The sequence below is a fragment of the Cryptomeria japonica genome, chromosome 2 (assembly GCF_030272615.1).
Source record: "Cryptomeria japonica chromosome 2, Sugi_1.0, whole genome shotgun sequence".
Lineage (NCBI taxonomy): Eukaryota > Viridiplantae > Streptophyta > Pinopsida > Cupressales > Cupressaceae > Cryptomeria > Cryptomeria japonica.
The window spans coordinates 522,907,680-522,933,482 of record NC_081406.1 but is presented as its reverse complement, the minus strand read 5'-3'; the positions used below and the strand labels follow the sequence as shown (position 1 = coordinate 522,933,482).

The 25,803-nt window shown below is 36.8% G+C and overlaps 1 protein-coding gene across 1 annotated transcript in view; it reads right to left on the bottom strand.

Annotated features, from left to right (window-relative positions):
• The window catches only part of LOC131035250 (uncharacterized), a 367,961-nt gene that overhangs the window by 40,663 nt on the left and 301,495 nt on the right, over nucleotides 1-25,803 (bottom strand). The window contains exon 19 of the mRNA XM_057966917.2: nucleotides 21,589-21,675. Coding sequence (XP_057822900.2) covers nucleotides 21,589-21,675 — 87 coding nt within the window. The remainder of the gene's footprint in view (nucleotides 1-21,588; nucleotides 21,676-25,803) is intronic.

Here is a 25,803-nt window from a genome sequence, read left to right as displayed (position 1 = left end):
ATCTTTTTGAAGCTCTGCATGTACTGGTCGAGGGTATCCATCCATTGAATGCCCAATATGAAATCCGTGTCATCCAGATCTAATACAAAGAAATCGTCTGTCACCATATAATTTCCCATGGTGATGCTTAGTTGCGGAACGAAGTGAGTGCATGATAGGAGATTGCCTCCTACCACCTTGACATCGAACCCTTCATGCTCCTTTGTACGCAAACCCCTTCAGGTGATGAGTGATGAGTTTATGAAGTTGAGCGAGGCCCCACTGTCGAGCATAACAAGGACTCGTTGCCCTTGAAGCGTACCACGTACCCTAAACACACTGCACCTTGGGGTACCAGCCAGTGTGGCAATGATGCCTCCCCTCCGTACCAATGTGGAAATTCTCTCCGCCAGGCTTGTTTCTTCGACAGATTCTTCCCTTGGTGGTTCACTTTCCTCATGCTCCTCTTCTCCATCGGACATCACCTCAATATAATGAATCTTCCCTTTGCCCAAACATCGGTGTCCTGGCTCCCATGGCTCCCTACAGGTGAAACAAAGCTTCTTCTTTCTGAGTTCTTGTTTTGTGGCCTCATCCAACGATGACTTCTTTGGGAAGGGTTTCTTATCCTTCTCCTTCAGAACAAAGGATGGTTTGGCATGTGCAAAATTTTTGGAAGAGGAAGATGTTGCCATGTTACGGGCCTTCTTGTTTGCTTCCATGAGCGTGCTAGGGTTGAACCCTTTCACCCAACCTTTCAAGGGTTCCATGAATCCGTCCATGAACAAGATTACCAATCTTCGCTCTAAGATGTCTGTTACCAACACGGATAGCCTCTGGAACTCTGTGATGTAATTGTCCACAGGTTTCGACTGTTTTCGTTGCGCCAGCCCCTTGAAATTGAGTTCTGGATCCTTTCCATCAAATCGGTCTATGAGCCTCTCCGTGAAGTCGGCATAGGAAGTTATCTGGTCATGGCCGAGAGTGACCATTCCATGATGCCACCATTCGTGAGCGACTCCTTCCAGGTGAAGTGCTGCCAACTTGATTGCTTCATCTTCAGGCATCAGGTTAAGTTGGAAGTAGGTATCTTCTTTTTGTGCCCAAGCTCATGCCGAGGTTGCCCCGGTCTCATCAAAGGATGACAAATTGATCTTACCAACCTTCCGCTTGATGTCATCGTTATAGTGACCATAATGGCCCCAACTTTTTCTGCCCGAGTATTTCATTCGAAGCTCAGCATAATCCTTGAAGGATATGTTTCCCTTGAGATTTGCATCCCTCCAATCTTGGTTCAACTGTGCTTGCATCTCCTGAAAAGTGGGTTCTTTCTCCCCGTGTGGCGCTTCCGATTTTTGGGGAAATTTCCCCGTGCCGAGGTTGCCCCGGTCCCATCAAAGGATGATAGATTGATCTTACCAACCTTCCGCTTGATGTCATCGTTATAGTGACCATAATAGCCCCGACTTTTGCTACCCGAGTATTTCATCCGGAGCTCAGCATAATCCTTGAAGGATATGTCTCCCTCGAGATTTGCATCCCTCCAATCTTGGTTCAACTGTGCTTGCATCTCCTAAAAAGTGGGTTCATGCTCCCTGCGTGGTGCTTCTGATTTCTGGGGAAAAGTCGGCATCAGCGGCCGTGAATGTGAGCGCTGGGAGTTTGACCTTCCAGTGACCGAAATATCACCCTGCCCATTCTATTCTCCATTCGTTTTTCCCAAGGCCAATTGTCGTAATGTTTCCTCCATGAGTTGTTGTCGTTGTTCCCCTCTGGTTATGGTGTCGTTGAGCTGAGCTTAGGCTTTTGGTTAGCTCCCTTAATAGTGCCATGACTTCTCTTGTAGGATCCTATGGTTCCCCCAATTGGTCGATAGAATGATACCTCCTTCTAGTGTACACCTGCATCCACTAGCCGACAGGTTGGCAAGATCACCAGCTCTAATACCACTGTAATGTTTCGTACGCAGTACGATCCTCTTCAAACGCCACTACTTCGTGTACGGTGGAATTAGTATGGCCTCCTTAGAACGTACGGTGGGTGACCGTACGGTATACACCCCTCAACGTGGATCAATGAACTTGACCGTACGGTGAGTATTTGGACGTACGGTGGTACGTTGCTTTGCTCGTACAGTTGATGTTTGGTCGTACGGTAGTGGGCCGTACAGTGAGTGAATATCCGTTGAGTACTTCTCTCGAGCCCTCCAGACGCTTGGTTCGTACAACGAAATGGAATGAATTAATATTATTCCAGACACGAGACTTAGATGAAGATTCGCACTTGCCAGAAGAAATAATCTTAGGATTCGCACATGTAAAGAGAAATTATATTGATAATGATCACACAACAAATTATACAGACTCCGAACAGAAGTAGAATAGGGTGAGGAGAAACTCCCACCGAAACTGTGGATGCCAAGTAGGGAGGATCTCTCACCTCCGGAAAGGCAGACAAGTTGAACTCCAACTGGAATTCGCACATACAAAGAAATTACCAAATTCGCATACCTACAACAATGACTAACTCGGCCATAAATATGGGCTCTGGGAAATTTCCTGAAGGGTTACAATCGTGCCGACACGACCAAAATAAAACTTGACTAATTAAATAAAGGGCCCGAAAGATTTATTATTAAATTTGGGGCCATACAATCAAGTATTTCAGTTTTATTATTTAATTATATCGGGGACATTACAATACCTTATTCTAAATTTCCAATCACAATATTAACATGAATTAGAAATGATCTTTGTTGGAAAATGCCATCCTTGAGACAAAAACAAGGGAGATAAATGTGTCAATTACAAAACAGTTTTTTTGGGGGGAGGCATTAATTAATTGAAGTATCACCTTGTAAATATAATAGTGATGCTAAACCACATCCAACACCACCTTCTGAAGTTATACATGAAATGCAAAGTCAATCAAAGACTTTTGAATAACAAAAATAATTAAAAATGGTAGATCTTGGAGTTGGTCTTGTGATGAATGTAACTCTAGAGCTCATGTTTGATGGTATAAGACTTATGCCTGGTCACATAGAGGTTGTGTAGAGTTTTCATCCTATGCTCTTACACAACTGTAAAGTGCTTATGTTGGGTGCTTGGTTTTAGCAGTTGGTTACATGAGAAAGCACTAGATGTTAAGCCTCTTGGCCCTCAGGTGCTTCGGATGCATGTTCTTGCATGTTGCAAATTCATGATGGTTTTGGATTTGCATGGATGGATATGTTAGATGCATGTGCTTGCGTGTTGGAGATTCATAGCCATTCGGATCTGCATGTTGTAGATTTCTAATAGTTTTCCATTTCAAATGTGAATTTGATAGTTACAAATTTGTACGTTTTACATATGGTTCAATGGATTTAGATTTGCATGGCAGTGTGAAATGTTCCCAATTTTTTAAGTGACAATTGATTAAATTGATTTTTATTGAGTTGTCAAAAATAAATAAATAATTTAAATGACAACTTAATATTAATTAATTTTATAACAATATAAAATAATAAAATATTATTATGTCACTTTATCAAATATATTTCTTCAAGTCGACCTATCTTCTAGAATCTAGATACTTCCCGGAGATCTATATAAGGGGGCTCCTGGTGATGGATAAGGGGGCTCCTAGTGATGGATTGTATATGCTTTTGATTTGATAAACATTTATGAATTCTGGAAACAAAAACCTTTAGGAGTTGATAGAAGAGTTGGATGAAAACCTAGCTCTTCCAAGAGAGGTGGATTCATGACGAAGTCTAGCATCTGAGCCAAATTTGTGAAGTCTCCCCTAGAGACAAATTTGATGATTGATTTAGGAACAAATACAAATGTTTTGCAGAGATATTATTATGAAGACACAATCGATTATCTCTCTTATCTGCCATGAATGCTATTACCTTGGGCCATGAATATGATTACCTTGGTGGGTTGATAATTTGAGACACAACTATAATGACGGATATTGCAAATTTATATTTACCTTCCTTAAGTTTGGTATTGCTGTGATTGAGGTTATACTCAATATTTGATATCAAATACTTCACCAAGCTGACTTCACTATTTATTTGGTGAAACAATTATAAGTTTGAGAACTTGATTTTTTGACAGCACGGAGCTATCTTCCCGTTATTAATATATCGACGGTGATTGGGAATCGCGACCTGATTTGTAATGGTAAGAATTATTAAGTTGGCCGACTCAAGGAGACACTTCATACAAGCCTGATATATATTAGAGAAAAGTATCAGTACATCGAGAATTAAATGACACATTCCACAATAGTCTATAGTTGGAGCAGGAATCGTCAATAATCAGTTTGTCAAGATAAAGTCTGAATGCACATCGTTTCGCCCTTCTCTAGTGCTATGTGGTAACCACTGGGAGTTAGGCTGGGGGCAGCCTTCAAACATATTGGGGAATCTTTGCTTACAGCTCTGCAACTTCCAACGCAGGCTTATCGACTCATATCGGCCTCCTTGTACATGGCTTCCCATCATTGGTTGAAGGTGCCAGCTAATGCTTGATCTCTGCCAATTCTTGATGATAGCATTTTGTAATCCGTTAATGATTGAATGTATTGGAGTTTCCAGTTCTGAAGCATATGGTTTAATATGAGTGTTGTTTTGGTTCTTCATCTATGTGTTAAACCTGCAAACTTGTGACAATTATTTTTCAATTGGAACTAAGCATAAAACTGGTTGAAAGCAACTACAACAATATGGTATTTTTATCAGCAGTTCATTAACCTTGAATTTGGAGTGTGAATAAAAAGAATTGAAATGGTGTAAGGGGTATTTCAGTGGTATCAGAGCTAAAATTCTGCTAGCCTATGGGATGCTAAGGTTGATTACACAAATGGAAGAGAGGGAAAATGAAATTGCGGACTCTAAAATTGCCGGATGGTATAACAAATATCAAAGGATGAAGGATATACAAACATTTCAGGAATATCAAAGTTTGACAAGGATGTCTATACCTGTGAATGAGGAGGTTATCAAAATTTTTGATGAATACTGAAGTGAACCTAAGGATGTCAAGGCCACCGGAACTTTTGACAGGTACTGCATTAGAAAATGGAAAGAAGAAATGAATTTGGAATCAGAGTGTTGTCTTAAAGACAAATTGGATGGAGCAATTGAAATGAATGATAAGAATAAAGAGCCAAAGCCAGTTGGAACATCCTTGAAAGACAAAAACTCAAAAGTCACTATTGAAGAAAGAATGGAGAAGAAAGAGGAATCACTTGCTTGTGATTTGCAGCCTACAAACAATCATGGAAAAAACAGAAATCAGTCAACATGTCTAGAAGTTTGGACTCCTCAAGAAACACGTGGAAGCCCTAAGGAGGAAGAAGCCATGTTAACAAGTTCACTTCGGCCATATGAGGATATGGACAAGCAAGAATCAACTATTGCACCTGCAAGAGGAGAACACATAGTCTTCATGACAACCACATGGCTGAAGAAAATGCATTCACGGAGTTTGCCAAACCAACATTAATTGACTGGCTATGTGGAGATATGAATCCTACTAATGTTCCATTGCATGAACCAACTCTACATCTTATTGGTAAGGAACCAATTTGTGATTCGGATAGCTTGGATAGAGGTGATGTTCATACATATGAAAGCAATACAGAATTTTGGTCATGTAGTGAGATTGATTTCCCTTGTTTTGTACCCATGATTAGCTTGGAGGAATATTTGTATTCTCTTAAAGAGCTGTCTGTAGAGATTCAGAAATTGCCTAACAAGAAGATCCTACAATTTGACAATGCTTGGTTTCTCATGAATACTTCATCATGGAGTTGGTTTGTAATGTCCCCTTTTCTAGGTGACATGAGATGAGCAGGGGTTGACCTACCATTCGAGTTCCCGTAGGTCAATGACATGGTTAGGGGACTCATTCTGAGGGTCATGGAGCTTTGCAGGAGCTCTGTGAGCCATTTTGGACCTTCAGACAACAGTTCCTATTTTTTTGGGAGAATTGGCAGTTGACTGAATGACCACCTGGAGGACCAAGGAGTAGAGTAGGATCCTTTTGAACAGTTACAGGTGTTTGGAGAGAGGTTCCTACTTTTTAGGGTGATTCCCTGCTTTTTAGGAGGTTGTGGCAGTTTCTATATTTGAGGTTCCACGGGACCATACCATGGTTTCAGTTTCAGGAAGATTGGATGTGTTTCCTAGTTTCTAGGAGCATCCCTAGATTTTAGGGATGGGACTGCCAGTTGGCCCATCTTGTCCGGCATCAATCACAGATAGGTGACAAAGTCAGATTCATGTTTGGTTGGTTATTTTGGGCTATTATTGGATCTATGGAAATATTTTAATATATTTAAATATTTCCTGAGTTAGCGATTAAATAAATTAAAAGAAGGCTCTGTATATAGCCATTTTAGAGTAATACGGGGTTTTTGGCTTCATTTGGTTTGATATGCCTATGTGTTATAGCTCGTTGGAAAGGTCTTGAACTTTGCTACATGATTCTCACCTCCCGGAGTCTTTTTGGATGCTTGAAGCTATTTATTCGCAATAAAGTGATATTTTTCTATAGTTTGACGCCATAATTGGGAAAGTGTCACTTTAATTATAAAGCGCAAGCTTTATTATTCTTTAGGGTTCGACTTGCAAAGGGAAAGGAGTTATAAGGAGATGAAAACCTAATTGATAGCATCTTTGATCATTTTGAAACTTGCGAATTTGGGAATTGCTTTGGAAGAATGATTTTGGTCTGGGACGCAAATCCCAGGTCTGAGCTTGCTGGGACGTAGCCCTCAGCAGGAGTTGACAATGGATTTATCCAGGATTGCACAAAGATTGTTGTCAGAGGTAGAAGACATATCTTCTTGGCCTGAAGAATCAGCATGCATATTGGGGGTTTCAACAGGGCGCCTAGTTTATTTCAGCTGGCACGTGATTTGCAGCAGCTTCCATGCCTCCTTTGCAACCACGCCTTGTTTGTATGTTGGCTTGAAGGATTGTATTCAGCTTAAATTTGGTCTTCCTTGTTCGTTGCCAGTAATATTCCTCCTTCTGGCATCAATCCAGATTGAGAACAACTCCAAATAAATGTATGGATTCTTGCTGAATACAAAACTAGGTTATTTGCCTAGTATGATTTGCAGTATTTTCAGATTGCTTAAGTGTTCTTACATATGAACATTGTTTACTGTTTTATTTCACAGTTGTTGCTATTTATCACATACTTTACTTATAACATCAAAACCCAAAAAGAAACAATCTCTTTTTGCAACTTCTGTCTATTCTATAAGATCATTGGAAAATTACAAAAATATTGTCATGTCCCCTCTTGGATCGATATATATATATATATATATATACGGAGAGAAAGAGAGAGACCCTAAATGAAGAAATTATTATTATTAATCAATATAATAATTACCAAGGAATGATTATTTGGAATTATTAACTATTTATTTATTTATTAAATATTATTATTTAATTAATATTTAATTAAATAAAATACTAAATTTTCAAATCAAATAAATTAATATTATATTATAATCATTTGAAAATATTATAAAGGAATATTACATATTAATAAATTAATGATTTTAATAATAAAACAATCATTAATGAAACAATAATATTTGTAATACCCCTACACCTAAATATTAATCCACTAAATTAATTTAATGATCAATTTAAATTAATTTAAGACAAAGGAGGATCCGATGGAATTTTAGAGTTATCAATTTAAATTAATTTAAGACGAAGGAGGATCTGATGGAATTTTAGAGTTAAGGTCTTAACAAATCCTCATCCGATTAATGGCTTAGAAACACATAAAGGAATGAAATTACCATTCATGAGGAGCCACGAACAAAGAAAGGATATGTCTGTTCCAAGTAAAGTAATGCCACCGATCTACTTTATGAGATATTTAATTAATCCATACTCAATCAGAAATGGGAGGGATCGGGTCTTGTCTTTTATTTGTATCGTAACGAATCTGTTCTCTGGAGCGATCATTGCCTTTGGCAGTCCGGTTGGAAGGCTATCTAAGAATAGGAGATAAGGGATATATGGCAGGGAATAGGAGAGAGTATCAGATCAAATATGATTTATTATTAAGTTACAGGCAGTAACATCCTTTTTCTTGGGGATTTGCATGGTGATGTGCTTAATACGTATGATTAATATATGAAGTTTGATGATGTTTTTATGCAAGGGTAATATTAGTATTAACTATGACAGTCATCCTTAATTCCATATGCAGTGGTAGACCAGATCTGACACATGTCAGACTTGTCTGCCATTACCAGTCACCAAACATATTACTAACAAAGTAAGGAACACTGAAACAGCAACAAGGAACTGCAGAACGGAGTCTACTACTGTGGGTGCAGACAGGTAAGGATGTCACAATGTTTATGTAAATGATTATAGTTAATAAATATTTTAATATATATATTAATGAATATTAATAATGAATATTTTAATATATATATTAAGGAATATTAATAATTAATATTTTAATACATATATTAATGAATATTAATAATGAATTTTTTAATACATATATTAATGAATGTTAATAATGAATATTTAATACATATGATAATGAATTTCTTAATGTAGACATTAAGGAATGGTTTTAGATATTAAGGAATAAGTGTAAACCATATGTTAATGAATATGTACAAACATGCATTAATGAATACATATCAATGAATAGATAGGAATATACATTAATAAATGTGCATGTTTTATAATGGACACCTTCTGAACATATGTTATGGAATATATGTTAAGTTAGGAATATGTAAATGTGGATTATGGAATAGGAAGTAGTAATAAATTATAAAATGTAAATGTGATTTAATGATGGAGGTTATAGGGAGGAAACTCCCTTAGCCTAATGGAGGGATTATAATAATCCCTGGTAGGTAGTATATACTGAACATCTATATGCATATGTATGGCTTGGTTGACTAAGTTCAACTAAGAAGAGACGGATCTGGCCGGTCCCCTCTGAGGACTTGGATGATGGAGGCATCACCCAAGGCAAGGAATAGACAAGGGTCTTCCTTGGATGGCTTGGGTGTAAGAGGTTACACCCAAGACAGGATTCAAACTCATCTTCGATTTCCTAGAGGGCTTGGAACCAAGGGGTTCCAAGAGGGCGAGCTTCATGGCCACCTAAGGACATCTTGGAACCAAGGGGTTCCAAGAGGGCGAGTTTCATGGCCGCCTAAGGACATCTTGGAACCAAGGGTTTCCAAGAAGGCAAGCTTCACGGCCGCCTAAGGACATACTTTCGTATGGCATTTGTATCCTTTTTTTTGGATGAAAATTATGAATATGCTAATTTAGTATTAAAGATAGATTGCAAATTAAAAAGACGGTTTATACCGATATATATATGTTGTATTCTAACAATTTGTTTTGCAAGGTAGTGATATCTAACTAGTAGGGACATTACAGTGGTATCAGAGCTATGATCCTGCCATCCTGTAGGGTAAAGATGAATCATTGAATCATTTTAGTCAATAAGAAAAATCTGACAATGCGCATATTCACGTGTATGCTTCGTGTTTGAAATTATCCATGTGTATGCTCTGTGTTTTAACTTAGTTTGAGAAAATTGTCAATTGCTTGAGGACAAGCAATTTTGAGAAGGGCGGACTGTCATGTCCCCTCCTGGATCGATATATATATATATACGGAGAGAAAGAGAGAGACCCTAAATGAAGAAATTATTATTATTAATTAATATAATAATTACCAAGGAATGATTATTTGGAATTATTAACTATTTATTTATTAAATATTATTATTTAATTAAATAAAATACTAAATATTCAAATCAAATAAATTAATATTATATTATAATCATTTGAAAATATTATAAAGGAATATTACATATTAATAAATTAATGATTTTAATAATAAAACAATCATTAATGAAACAATAATATCTGTAATACCCCTACACCTAAATATTAATCCACTAAATTAATTTAATGATCAATTTAAATTAATTTAAGACGAAGGAGGACCTGATGGAATTTTAGAGTTATCAATTTAAATTAATTTAAGATGAAGGAGGATCTGATGGAATTTTAGAGTTAACGTCTTAACAAATCCTCATCCGATTAATGGCTTAGAAACACATAAAGGAATGTAATTACCATTCATGAGGAGCCACGAACAAAGAAACGATATGTCTATTCCAAGTAAAGTAATGCCACCGATCTACTTTATGAGATATTTAATTAATCCATACTCAATCAGAAATGGGAGGGATCGGGTCTTGTCTTTTATTTGTATCGTAACGGATCTGTTCTTTGGAGCGATCATTGCCTTTGGCAGTCCGGTTGGAAGGCTATCTAAGAATAGGAGATAAGGGATATACGGCAGGGAATAGGAGAGAGTATCAGATCAGATATGATCTATTATTAAGTTACAGGCAGTAACATCCTTTTTCTTGGGGGTTTGCATGGTGATGTGCTTAATACGTATGATTAATATATGAAGTCTGATGATGTTTTTATGCAAGGGTAATATTAGTATTAACTATGACAGTCATCTTTAATTCCATATGGAGTGGCAGACCAGATCTGACACATGTCAGACCTGTCTGCCATTACTAGTCACCAAACATATTACTAACAAAGTAAGGAACACTGAAACAGCAACAAGGAACTGCAGAACGGAGTCTACTACTGTGGGTGCAGACAGGTAAGGATGTCACAATGTTTATGTAAATGATTATAGTTAATAAATATTTTAATATATATATTAATGAATATTAATAATGAATATTTTAATATATATATTAAGGAATATTAATAATTAATATTTTAATACATATATTAATGAATATTAATAATGAATTTTTTAATACATATATTAATGAATGTTAATAATGAATATTTAATACATATGTTAATGGATGTAATTAATGTATATTTAATATATATGATAATGAATTTCTTAATGTAGACATTAAGGAATGGTTTTTAGATATTAAGGAATAAGTGTAAACCATATGTTAATGAATATGTACAAACATGCGTTAATGAATACATATCAATGAATAGATAGGAATATACGTTAATAAATGTGAATGTTTTATAATGGACACCTTCTGAACATATGTTATGGAATATATGTTAAGTTAGGAATATGTAAATGTGGATTATGGAATAGGAAGTAGTAATAAATTATAAAATGTAAATGTGATTTAATGATGGAGGTTATAGGGAGGAAACCCCTTTAGCCTAATGGAGGGATTATGATAATCCCTGGTAGGCAGTATATACTGAACATCTATATGCATATGTATGGCTTGGTTGACTAAGTTCAACTAAGAAGAGACGGATCTAGCCGGTCCCCTCTAAGGACTTGGATGATGGAGACATCACCCAAGGCAAGGAATAGATAAGGGTCTTCCTTGGATGGCTTGGGTGTAAAAGGTTACACCCAAGATAGGATTCGAACTCATCTTCGATTTCCTGCAGGGCTTGGGTTCCAAGAGGGCGAGCTTCATGACCGCCTAAGGACATCTTGGAACCAAGGGATTCCAAGAGGGCGAGCTTCACGGCCGCCTAAGGACATACTTTCGTATGGCATTTGTATCCTTTTTTTTTGATGAAAATTATGAATATGTTAATTTAGTATTAAAGATAGATTGCAAATTAAAAAGATGGTTTATACCGATATATATATATGTTGTATTCTAACAATTTGTTTTGCAGAGCAGTGATCTCTAACTAGTAGGGACATTACAAATATAGTATGTTTAATTAAGAATTTACAGAAGCAACAACAAAAGGATCCATTTGGGATCTTTCATGGTTGGAGGCAAAAAAACATAACAGCTAAGGAGGTGCAGGTATGGAACAGTTTATTGACAGCTAAGGTAGTTAGGAGGATATGTAACTTTCAGTTGGACACACTTCATAGACCAGCACATATGAAGAAGCAACCTACAATGGAAGAAGATGCAATAAAGGACAACAAAGACAGTTTGAAGAGGCATGAGCATTCTAATAATCTGAATTTGACCAGCAGTCCTTTGTTATCTCATGAGTCTAGCATTGAGGACACTCGAGAGTGGTTTGATAAGTATGGGGGTGAAAGTTGAAAATTCAGATTGCCCAGAGTCTGATTTTGTAACAGCAGTTGAAAAAGAGCACGATCTAAATGATTCTACTTACAATTATGATGGTGACCAAGCTTCCAAACATGGATATTGTGGAGAAGATGTCATGGAGAAAGCTGATTTGAAGAGGCATTATTATGAGGACAAATCAGAAATGTTGTATGAAGATAATAGGGCATATGAGTCACATCATTTAAAAGGTCAATTGAAGGCAAATAAGGAAAATAATACAACAATGCTAGAAATTAAGCAAGTATTGGAGGATCTACATAGAGAAAAGGATTTAGCTTGCAACCATGAAGGAGGTACATGTAATTTTCAGTTGCATGCTTCTTTTGGACCAGCCTTTGTTGAGGAGCAACCTCCTGTTGACGTGGCTAAAGTCGCATTGTTGCAACTCTATCCGGCCAACGCAGAATAGAATGTTCTTGCTGAGTATCCTATCCTCTCTTGTGTAAGGAATCCCTAATGCTGTTTTAGTTGATCAAAGGGGACAACCTCAAGGTTCCAAATGTCAGGTCATGACTGCGGGATGTCAGGTCATGACTGCGGGATTAGTCAATGGTTGATGTGTTTTGCTGGGAGCACAAGGGGTTTTACGTTTTGCAACAAGCTGGTCTGTTGTGATTCTCAGACTGGGAAAATAAAAGAAAAAGAGAAGGGATAGGAGACCTAAGAACAGCGATAAGAATGATTAGTGTAGCGGGTAGACATAGTTCACTTAACCAATCCCTGCTTGGCCAGAATGACTCACAACCTCGCAGGAACGGTGCAATCTTCAAAGGGACTTGGAAGATTTTCAGACTGCAAATGCATGGCTAAGCACCCAACTCCGGCGTAGCTCAGACGGACACCTGCAATTGAACTAAACGCAATTAAAGACTCATACTAACCATACCCAAGAACATACAATCAGTATATCCTCAATGGTATGAGCCTGAATCCATCAAATACCTACACACCCAAAAAAGAAAGATCTATCTAAATTGCTGAAGGAACCCATGCAAACAAAAGAAAACAAAGACAATAAACACCATATTTCAATGTTCATATATTTGCTTCAACTGCCATTACAACAATTTCTGCAACATCTCTATGCTACTATTAAAATCTAACCTTCTAACAATCTAACCTATTCTAACTAAAATCTAACAGCCTAATTGCCTAAAAATCTAACCCTTTACAAGAGAAAGGCCTCTGCCTTTTATAGAATTTACCATATGAATCGAGGGGCAAGATTGACTGCCTGATTTGCCTTCCAGAAGCTGGCAGCTTTAACCCATGCCCACTCAATTCTTAGCTATCTTCCCAACCACTATCTCAACTACCTATCACTGTTTGACTTCAATTTGGGTCTATCCGGTAGTTGGAAATAGCTGACCTATGTCCCCTCACTTTGAATTCATTAGATGGGGCACACAGGCAACTTTACATTAAACAATTTCAGTTTTCAAAAACTGAACTTCTGGAATTAAATCCAACTGTGCATTTCTCAAGAATGCATACTTGCTGCATTCTGAATATTCTTCGGTCTTTGGTCTTGGTGGTGGACTTCAACTTGGGGTCCAACACCACGCTTCCCAATGCTTGGTTTCGATCACACACTACTACATCTCGTTCTTGCATTTCCTCTTCCGGCATTGATCACGATCAGGTCTTCAATTTGAGCTTTAGGTTGACACTTTAGCTCTTCCTCGACGTCGTTTTCCTGCGAACAGTCAATTTCACCTATAATCAATCAATTTGAAGAATTAATTAAATTAATTTGACAAATATTAAATTTAATTTAACATCTGGCTTCATCTCGGTGAAGTTTGGGCTTGAAAAGCTCTTTGTGAGATGTATCTTTTAAATGTCTCTCAATGACCTTTTTTAAAAAATTTGGGCTATAGAGCCGAAATGTGCAATTTGGTCTTTGGACTAAAACACCTAACTTGACTTGCAAATGCGATTTTGTGAACTTGGGCCAAATTGGTTACTTTGCGAACTCGAAACTTGTTCTTTTTCCCCTTTTCGGCTTATGGGCTGGTTTTGAAGTTTTTACTTGTTTTCTTGGCTAAAAAGCGTGAAATGCGACCTTGTAGCTTTCATTTTCAGCTCAGGAGGGGTTTTGAGAGAAGTTGCAATGTTATTTGGCTTTGCAAGGTGATTTGAGAGATCATAAAAATGCACTTTATTGCACAATGTCAAACTTTGTCTAAACTTTGCCTTGAGTGGCTTAAAAGACTTCATGCGCAACTTAAAGGTTTGGTGCCATTTTTGGCTAAGTGAGGTGATTTGAGAGATTTTTGTCCTTCAAGTTTGTTTTCGGGTTTGAAAGATTTTGTGAATTTAAACTCCTCCTGCCAATTTCGACCCAAAAGCCGATTTTGTAAACTTTAAGTTGACTTTCGGGTGATTGGAGGATTTTGCAAGTTTTGGTTTCTGAAGCCCTTTTGCATGAATCTTTTCATATTTTGGCCTAGGAGGGGCATTTGAAAGCTTAACACCCTTTGTTTTCCTTCCACCTATTTCAACCTAATAAGGAGGAATTCGCGATTTTAAACCATATTGTGCGATTTCTAAACGCCCTCCCAATATGAAATTTGGGCATTTGGGCCATTTCGCACGATCTCATACTCCTTATTCATTTTTCCTGAAAGGCACGATTGAGGTCTATTTTCCCAATGTCGGCTAAGAAGCCGATTTTGCAAATTTAAGTGTTCTCTGCTAATTATGGGTTGAAAGCCGACTTTGTGAGTTTAAGTGCCCTTCTCAGTTTTTGGCCTAGGTGAGCGAATGGCGCGATTTGGAAATTTTGGCCATGAAAGACATTTTGCGAACTTGTTATCTCTTTCACCTCTTTCGGCATTTTGGACTATTTTGAGACTCTTGACCTTTTTGGCTTTTTAGCCCCGTTTGCAAGATGTTAAGTTTATGAATTTCAGGCCATTAAGACTCTTTTTTCGCCTTAGATGAAATTCGGAATTGAGCGGGTTTTTGAGTGATTTTAATTGCTTTTGCCTTGACTTTGTCGGCTTGTGAGGGCAAATTGTGCGACTTTCACTCTCTTGGAGCTTTTGACTTTAAGAATCAACTGGCGCAAATATGCCGTATCGGCCTAGATGCCAATTTTGCAAACCTTTGTTATTTTCGGGCCTTTACTATGACTTTGCGAGATTTTGAACTCCCTTAGCCCTTCACTTTCGGCCTACAAGGAGATTTTCCAAGCTTTCAGTTTGCATTTCAGGATACAATGGCAAAATGAAGGCGCATTGGTGAACTTCGAATTTCGGTCTGAGAAGGCGATTTATGAGAAATAAGCGATTCAAGGTTATCTCGGGCTCTAAGAGGAATTTGCATGATGTAGTTTTGCTTTAGCTTTTCGGCCCCTTGGACCATAATGTGCGATTTGAAGATTGTTGTGATTTAGCTCACGGTTGGGTTAGTTTGTTCTCTTTTTTGTCGGGCAAACTTCAGAAGCGACAGGGGCTCTCTATCAAGGACGGGGCGAGGTGTGCATAACACACAACACCTCCTACCGAAGAAGTTGCAATGAATGTTCAAACTACGATCAAAGAAGAATAGATTGTTTATACTCCTTGTGGGCAATCAAGGGATGATAGTGGTGCAATTGGGGAGGAAATTATCCTTGATTTAGAATGGAAGAGATTGTAATATCCCCTCCTAGCCAGCTCCCTCTTCATGGTTAGTCTATTATCAAGTCCTCGTAGATTAACAGGTTGGATAGAGGACTCAAGCAGATTGGTCTTCAGAAGAACTTATCAGGAGGTTTGCTTCTAGACTTGTTGGTATATTAAGCATAATCACCTGAGTTAAGTATGCATCGATCTTCACAATCTCTCTTTGGGGTGCATCGATCTTCATAATGTCTCTTTGGGGTCACTTACAATGCACTTATAGTATTAAGTTCTCACTCTTCCTAGGTAACTATTCTAGTGAGAGAGTGAAAGGGGAAGTGAGAGATAAAAGGTTGGAATAAGCGAAAAGCACATAACATAAAGTTGAACGCTCCTAAGTGGGAGAAATTTAAATTGGGAAATAATCATAAATTAATCCATCTTATAAAATCCCAATAAGGTGTTAGGGTTTCAACCCTAATTAGGGTGTCCAAAGAGGAAAGAATATACGGACTTGAGGAGTTCATTTTTGGGTTATGCTTGAAGAAAACTCTGTTTTTACGGTGATTTCTTGGACCAGCCAAGAAGAGCAGCTTGTGGGGGTGAAAATATTCTCTAGTTTCAACCACTTGCAGGAGTGAAATACCTTCCAAAGGTGACAAGAGAGATTCCAGTTCAGAAGTCTCCATTGAGCATCAAGTTGAAGAGTTTTTGTAGCAGATTGAAGGGTTTTTGGACGTCTTCTAGTGGTGGTTGTAGTGAGGTGGCTGCTTGCTAGGCCCACCCCCTTTGCAGCTCATTTGAAGGTCATTCCAACCCCAAACTTTGTTCTAGGTAGCTGTCCATCAGCAGAATCACATCTCCAACACAATAATTCAGTTTAGAAGGGTTGCAGCAGACAAAAGGGATTTAATATACATAAATCAAACCCATAACAGGCCGTACCAGCTATAGGATGTGGAGTCCCTAAACATCCCTAAACTCAAGGGAAGAGCAGATTTCTAAGTCATTGTGAATCATTTTCTGAGTGAGCACCTTGGTTGTTTGCTTGCCCAAAGATCAACTCATTAACTACTCTTATACAAAGGAGCCATGGGGTATGTGAGAAAGTGATTTGGAAGAAATTTCTTGTTTGTAATAGCACCATTATCATAAGAAACTAGTATATTTGTTTACAGTAGAAATCTGATTGAAATAACAAGCTTGACTATAATTCCCAAGTTAGTTTCAGTTTGCTTCATTAATTGCAGAAAGAATATAATTGTTATTTCTCTTCAAAAACTGCAAACACAAATTGAAACAAATCTTCTGCAATTTCTGTCTAATTCTGAAAGACCACCAAAAACACAAGAAAAGATAGTTTATTAAATTAAAATTAACAAGTGGGTTGCTACTTAACAGTTCTCAGTAGTTCCACCTGGGGTGGGACACTACAAAGATCTCCTTATGTATTGACATCTCATCGTGAAGAGGGTGATTTCTTGATTTGACATGATGCTGCCCTAAACTCGGAAAATTCTGATTTTCTGATTGTTGACAGTAGCACTTCAGTTGGGACAATTGGCAACCCTGAGGAGGATGGTTTTTAATGTAGTACACACTTTGGGACAACAAAAATCAATGGCACACCTATGAAAATGACAGCCAAGAGGATGGAGGCTTGAATCAAGCCTGAAGCATGCAATTTTCAGTTAGAGACATCTCTTGGAGCAGCACTTGATGAAGAACCTTCAACAAAGGAGTGTTTAAGGCTCTTGAGGAAACTAGGGAAAGAGGTATGACTGCCATTTTGATTTTTTGCTTGGCAACAACAGTTCATCACCTTTGCATAATCATGAGATAACAGCCACTTCACATGAGGATGATGGTATTGAGGAGTCTCCCAATATGGGCACTCAAATTTTGTGTGAGGATTGTATTGAAGATTCAAGCCACAAAAGTTCTTATTTTGTACTTTATACCTTGAAAGATTTAAAGAAGTCACAAGGTACGTGTGACGGATGGCTACAAAGAGATAGGAAGGCCAAGTGGTTGACTGCCCAAGCAAGACATCACTTACAAGAGAAACATTCAGAATTATGTGAACAAGGAAAGACGTAGGGTTCAGAAATTTCTGTTTGTATACATCACAAGGACCAGGAGTTCTTTTAGAGAATACATTGAAGGCTCAAGTCATAGAGGAAGATGGGATAGTTGAGCATACACTTGGCAGAACAGCCACTTGTATTATACCTACACATGCAGAGGAAGGCATAAGTAAATTGGAAGGGGCTTTTGGTCATGCATGGACACTTTGAGGTGTTATCTCTTTGTGAGGCTCACATGGAAGAGCTTACATTTTTTGGACCAGCCTATGAATGAGTGTACATGGATGGGGGCATTAGTGATTCAGCTTTGTTTAAGCATGTGAACACTCTTGGAGAAGCTATCGTTACACTTCTACCTCATGATACATTATTAGGGTATGGAGCTATTGAATTTTCATGGTATGAAGTATGTATAATCAATGTTCTTCATGACTAATGGTATTTACTTGGAGTGAATAAGTCTCAGCTGAGCCTTAGCACATGGCAACCTGAAACCACACAGATTTCAGGGACAGCTGCTGATTGGAGGAGTTGGAGAGGATTGTATCGACTATCTTTTATTGGAGGTTTCCTTATTGATGAACTCCTATCATCCATTGTCATTGGAGGTAGTTATTGCTTCACTTGGTGTGAGATTCTTAGTCAAATAGATGCTGTCCTTTTTTACAACAGCAGCATATGGTATACTGTCATGTCTGATTATGCACTTAGGATGATCATTGTTCACATCCTTAGGAACTCATAAAAATTTAGATGGACATTGGGCATTGGTGGTATGATAAGAGACCTCTATCCCTCCACTTTTTGTGGGTATGAGAGTGATGATTCAGGATTTGTCAATCAGCTTGGTAGTGGGAATGCTTCAGGATAACAAAGTTGCAAAATTCAGCATTGCTGATGGCATCAGAGTGGAGCAGTGGAGTGATGTAATATTTTTCATATGGTTGGTTTGGGATCCTGGTGGTGCAGCAGATAATTGCTCAAGGACAAGCAATGTTTGGGCCGGGAGGATTGTAATGTTCCCAATTTTTTAAGTGACAATTAGTTAAATTAGTTTTTATTATCAAAAATAAATAAAATATTTAAGTGGCAACTTAATACCAATTAATTTAATAACAATAAAATAATAAATTATTATTATGTCACTTTATTAAATATATTTCTCCAAGTCGACCTATCTTCTAGATACTTCCCGAAGATGTTTATAAGGGGGTTCCTGGTGATGGATTGGATATGCTAATGATTTGATAAATGTTTATGAATTCTGGAGATGAAAACCTTCAAGAGTTGAGAGGAGAGTTGGATGAAAACCTAGCTCTTCCAAGAGAGGTGGATTCATGACGGGGTCTACATTTGAGCCAAATTTGTGAAGTCTCCTTAGGAGACAAATTTGATGATTGATTCAGGAATAAATACAGCTGTTTTGAAGAGATATTATTATGAAGCCACAATTGTTTATCTCTCTTATCCTCCATGAGCTATTACCTTGGTGGTTTGATAATTTGACACAGAGCTATATTGACGGATATTGCAGATTTATATTCACCTTCATTAAGTTTGGTATTGCCGCCATTGAGGTTATATTCAATATTTGATATCAAATACTTAACCAATCTGACTTCACTATTTATTTGGTGAACAATTATAAGTCCGAGAGCTTGATTCTTTGATGGCAGGGGGCTATCTTGCCATTGTAATATATCAACGGTGATTGGAAATCGCGAATTGGTAAGAATTATAAGTTGGCTGACTCGAGGAGATGCATCATACAAACCTGATATATATTAGAGAAAAGTATTGGTGTATTGGGAATTAGAAGACACATGCCACAGTAGCCTATAGTTGGAGCTGGAGTTGTCAATAATCAGTCTGTGGAGATAAAGTCTGAATGCACACCGTTTCACTCTTCTCTAGTGCTGTGTGGTAATCACTGGGAGTTGGCTAGGAGCAGTATTCGAACATATTGTGAAATCTTTGCTTACAGCCCTGTGACTTCCAACGCAGGCTTATTGATTCATACCAGCCTCGTACACAGCTTCCCATCGCTGATTGAAGGTGCCAGCTAATGGGTTGTCTTTAGTTCTTGCCTTTGGGTTGTCCTAGAGTTGTGAATTTGCAGAGTTTGGATTTGAGGATATTTTGTGTCTAACATTTGTAGTTGATAGAATTTGAAAACTTGGTAACTCAATTTCTGAAACTAGAGTTTCATAGCCTTATTTTTTGGGTTTGGTCATTGTATAACCTTTCAGAAACCAAAAGCACTAATTGGGAAGGTGTGAGACAAAAATTATTGAATAAATACTCATAGACAGGTGATTAAGAAATCAATTATGTTGGCAGAGATTCTTGTGGCAAAGTTAGATGGGAAAGTGTTAAAGATGAAGAAATATTTGTAGGTGACAATTTTGACCACAACTGAGCTAGTGCAAGATGTTTAACCATAGATAAACTCATCCCATATACGATAAAAGAACATAACTGAAGTCTTGACCTTGGAGTTGAAATAGTTACAATTCCTCTTGGTTGAGTAATGTACTCATTCTTTAGTATAAACAAACCCACTGGTGTATGTACTAATTAGTCCTTCCTGGATGAATAAAAATTCTCCTTTCTTCAGAAGGTTTGTCTTAAGATTATTGGCAATTAGAGGTAGAAGATTAGTTTTCATGTTTGTTAAGGAGGTGTTCTTAAAGGCCTTTGAAGGCAGTAAGCTTGTAGTAAACTACTTTTGATGATGGATTGTTTTGCTGGTGTTTTTCCCAAATGGATTTCTCTATGGCAAATCTCGTGTTGGTTTCTTGTACTTGCTTTATGCCATGTTCTTGCAAGTTGTAAGCAACTGAGACACAAGTGGATATAGATAATGTCAATATGTCCATCTCTATTGATGTAAGCGTTCCATATAATGCAAATAATTCATAGAACCAATGCACAACATTCATATGAATAAATGATTCATTTTAGCAATTTCTCCAATGGACTGTTCAAGAAGTTAATAGATCAATGTGAGTTACAAGTAATGGATAGAGTGAATGGAAACTGGAATAAGAAATAAAGGAATCAGAATCAGGAAGCAGTAACTCTGTATTATATATGATAAATAGTGATAGAAAATAGAAGTGGAAAGCAAGAGAAATAAAGAAACATGAAAGGAGGACATGGCTAAATCTTGAAAACAAGATTTTCTAACTATGGCCCATGCAATTTAGAAAAGTAATATCTTATCAATTAAACCTCCTCAAATGGAATGTGGTTGAGCCTTGAGGTTTCAACTTTCAAGTGACTGAGAACCTTCCACGACTTATGTTAGTGTTTGTGTTTTCTCATAGGCTGGTTGAGGGGAAAGACCAAATACCTCATAAAATTGTAATGTTAGCTAAAGGGTTTGAAAGACCGTATTAATGGAGAATCTAGCAAGTTCTGTGGTTATATTCAGTTGATAATAATGATGCAGGCCAGGGCTCACAGTTGATTGTTTCCTTTGTTTTTCACTCTTCATTGCTTCGACTGCTTACAGTTATATTATTTGTCGATTAACCTCCAGCATTAAGGACTATTGTAAACAGAATAGAATATAGTTTGATAAATCCAGTGTTTAAATAATAGCCTTTATGATTGGTGTTATGAAGAAATGAATTTCTATCATATAAACAATATACTTGAGTTTTGTTCAGCAACTATAATGTTACCATGCAGTCATTTTACTTTCTCTAACAAAAATGTCAATATAAAAAGGAAATCTTGATGAAATATAGCTGCAGAAGATCATACCATCCTCAGATCCTGATACAAGAATGCTATTCTCATACCCCACATCCAAGCAAAGTACAGCTCCTTCATGTTCAACAAACTCCATACCTAGAAAATCCAAGGACAACTCATTGTCATTCAATATAAATATAGACATTTTTCTTATTACAAAATTCCAGCATGTTTTACAAGCCATATTGGCCAAATGGTAATGGTATAATAACTGCTATCAAGTAATTACGATCATTTATCAGGTTCGACTGCTTTGTTTTAAGTGAAACGACCTATATTATATGAGTAGCATTTCACACAAACCCATACCTCTCATGTTCATGAATGGTTCACTTGGGACTCATTGGATCTAGGTGATGCTCGCTAGGGTGAAACATCAGGACTTCCTGGGAGGTCACCCATCCCAGTACTACTTCAACTCAAGTACACTTACCCATGGAGTTTTCCACAAGATCAAGCCCACTTAGCTTGCTAGCAAGTACTTACACTAAGAAGGATGGAGGTTTCTATTTAACCATGAAGTGCTATTAAGAATATTCATGCATTACATATAAAGAATCATACTATCAGGATAATAAAAAAAAAACAGTAGAATCTTTAGCAAAGAAAACAAGGTTAGGCTAATTAGAAGTCTTTCCCAGGAAAAAAAGGCATAGTTCCTGATCCTTCTTGCTGATGTGGCCGCTGATTCCAGTACATTTGAATAGTTAAGGTAATGCCTTTATGAATTGTTTCCTTGTGCAAGTGTAGATTGCTATGATGAATAGAAGGGCTGTAGGCCATGTATGCCTTTTAGGAGCTTCCTGATTGGCTTTCTGTTAAATTGTTGCAAGAAGTTTACTTTTATTTTTTTTCATCCATGAGCATTTTCCCTGTGGCTTCCTATCCATTGAGAATGTTGTGAATCTTTTGATAATTGAGCCTCAACAAAATAAGGAATTCCATCTACTGCCCATTAAGATGTGGACTTGATTTTCTCTCTGCCATTGGATGTGGTTGAGTAACATAGAGATAAAATTCTGTCGAAGAGGAACACCAGCTCCTCTTTCCTTCATTTTAAGGACAGTACCAGCCAATGTATCATTGATGTTAACCAAGGAGATCATTAGGTATCAGTTGGAATTTGTAGTCTTGTTAGCATTTTAATATATCCCTTTTAGGACAACACAAAACAGAACAGCATAAGGATAAACCTTCTTTGAACTTGACAGGGAATCTCCCTTGTAACTAAAAAATAAACCCGACCCTAGAACTTAAGAAAATGACCTCTACTTTATACAATATGTACAAGCTAAATCTCTATGTTTTGAATACACATTGCAAAGAAACTAAAGAAATTGCCTCTCATTCAGTTCTCAGGTATCGACACCAGGTTAATCATCACTTCTACACACAAATGAGCAATTTTATAGACTTTTGACCAAAGGAAACGATTTTTTCTATGATAGCTAACACATGTCCACTCATTTTGGCTTAAAGAAGAGACCAAAAAGAATGAGTACAAAGCAAGAATTGAATTGGATTAAAGACAATAGACAAGATCTGATAAATTGAACAATGAAAATTGCATTAAAAGCTAAAAAAACCCACATAAATGAAAACTGCAATATAGAGCTTGCAACAATCACTAGTTCCTATTCAATGTAATAAATCAACACATAAGACAACATATGAAGATTGAATAGTAATCTCACCAAGTAGGTGTAAAATTATGTAATGTCCCCTTCTTGCACATGAGCAATCGTTTAGCCATTAGCTTATTTACAAAGTTTTCCAAAAGCTAATTGGCATTGGAAAAGGGAAAATAGTTTAAATAATTAAGTTGTCAAAAAGTTACTTTAAAATCTTTTAATTGACAACTTACATTTAATCATTTTAAAAAGATTGCAGAAGTGTTGCTAGGCTCAAGGTGATGAAAAGTGGTCATAACGACACTTATATTATTTTATCAAGGAACAATGTTTTTTCAAAAAAATAAAAATAAAAAAAATGCTTGTTTAGGAAAAAGAAATGAAAAAGCAAAAAACACTTTTCAGAAAAAAGCAATGAAAAAATATTAATTTCTGAAAAAGCAGCAAAAATGTTGTAAAAGGAGGCTGGGTATTGAGAAGAAGGGTTACTATGTTATTTTCATTTGCACAAATAGAATGATTACAAATTAGGGAAAATGAAACTATGGGATATAGAGCGAAAGTATATTGGCTTGGATGTTGCCACTTCCCAACATTTTTCATTTATGGAGTTAGAAAACTAATAAAATACATTTAGTGTGAGTGCCAATGGCACATGATTACAAATTAGGGAAAATGAAACTATGGGATATAGAGCCAAAGTATATTGGTTTGGATGTTGCCACTTCCCAACATTTTTCATTTATGGAGTTAGACAACTAGTAAAATACATTTAGTGTGAGTAACAATGGCACTCCTAGTTCTAATGCCAATGATGATGATGATGATGATGATCTTTTTGAAGAACTGTATGATGCTGATTGCTGATTTCATTACTTAATACTGAACTATGAATATATATCACGACATTTGAGTTTGACAAATTGACATTAACATAGTACTTTTATTTTTTAAGATAATTTTAAATTTAGTTTATTACATGATGCTATGTGGTATCCTGAGCTTAATTTATTTTTTAAGCTGCAAATATGTATGTATTTATGATTTTTATATTTTTTTGTATGAACAAACCCAGCCCCAATACTTTTATTCATCATACCCATGTACCTAAAGCTCAACTCACCCTAACCAGTGACTTAGGGTCTTCTAGAAGATTATCTCGAAACGACAATCTTTTGATAACAGCAAGGGCTAAAAATAGTCAATCTCATACATGAATGAACCCTCTCAATGTCTTTGATGCATCTCCCCAGTATAGATTTTGATGGATCCTCAAAAAATACTTGGAAAGATATCAACCATTTAACAATTCATGAGACAATCCTAGTGACCTGAGTTTAGAAATCTGTCATGTCCCCTCCTTGATCGGTATATATATATATCCTAAATGAGGCAAGTATTACTATTGATTAATATAATGATTAACAAATGATTATTTTGAAATTTATTTATTTATCAAATAAATTATTTAATTAATAAATATATTAATATTTATAGTGAATATCTATATGCATATATATGGCTTGGTTGACTAAGTTCATCCAAGAAGAGACGGATCTGGCCGGTCCCCTCTGAGGACTTGGATGATGGGATGCATCATCCAAGGCAAGGAATTGACATAGGGTCTTCCTTGGATGGCTTGGGTGTAAGAAATTACACCCAAGACAGGAATTGAATTGACCTTTGATTTCTTGGATGGCTTGGGTGTAAGAAATTACATCCAAGACAGGAATCGAATTGACCTTCGATTTCCTGGATGGCTTGGGAGTAAGAAATTACATCCAAGACAAGAATCAAATTAACCTTCGATTTCCTAATATGGCTTGGAACCAAGATGGGTTCCAAGAAAGCGAGCCCCACAACCGCCTAAGGACATGTCCCAGTGCTGCACTCGTATCCTTTTTAAGAATTGAAGTTAGTGTTAATGGAGTAATTGAACTCTAATTGCAAATTAGATTAGTTATGTATATATTTTTGTTGTATTCTAACAATCTGTTTTGCAGGATAATGATCTCTAACTAGTAGGGACATTACAAAATCCCCTTCATCATCTCTACCTATCTGCAAACCTTAGTGTCTTGGAACCTTGATATTTGTCTCATATGACCCATGACAATATGTTCTTTTCTTGACGACAACCTTCCATCCCATCTCCTTTGGTGAAAATCCAATCAATGACTTCGAAAGTCTTGAATGAAGACTAAAGGAAACAATAAGACTTTTTGTGCCTTATCTTACCTACTTATGTATTGCTTTTGTAATGTCTAACATTCAATGAGAACTTTCCTAAAACTACTACAGATGGTCAAACAATCATGCAATCTTCAAAGACTTGCAACAAAACCATTGAAAACTTGATCTAGATGTTTAGAGATGTCACTGAAATAATAAAAAAAAACTTGGAAACCTACAACAAACTCACTAAAAATCTTGGTGCTATTGGACAAGAAGAGTGATGGTGTTGGAGAGGAAAGAAATTAGAATGAATTGAAAACAAACACTTGAATATTTTATGGAGGATGCTTTTCTCTTTTCAATCCTCAAAACATTCCTTAGAATAGATTTAGCTTTAGAAGCTTATGTTCCTTGGGGA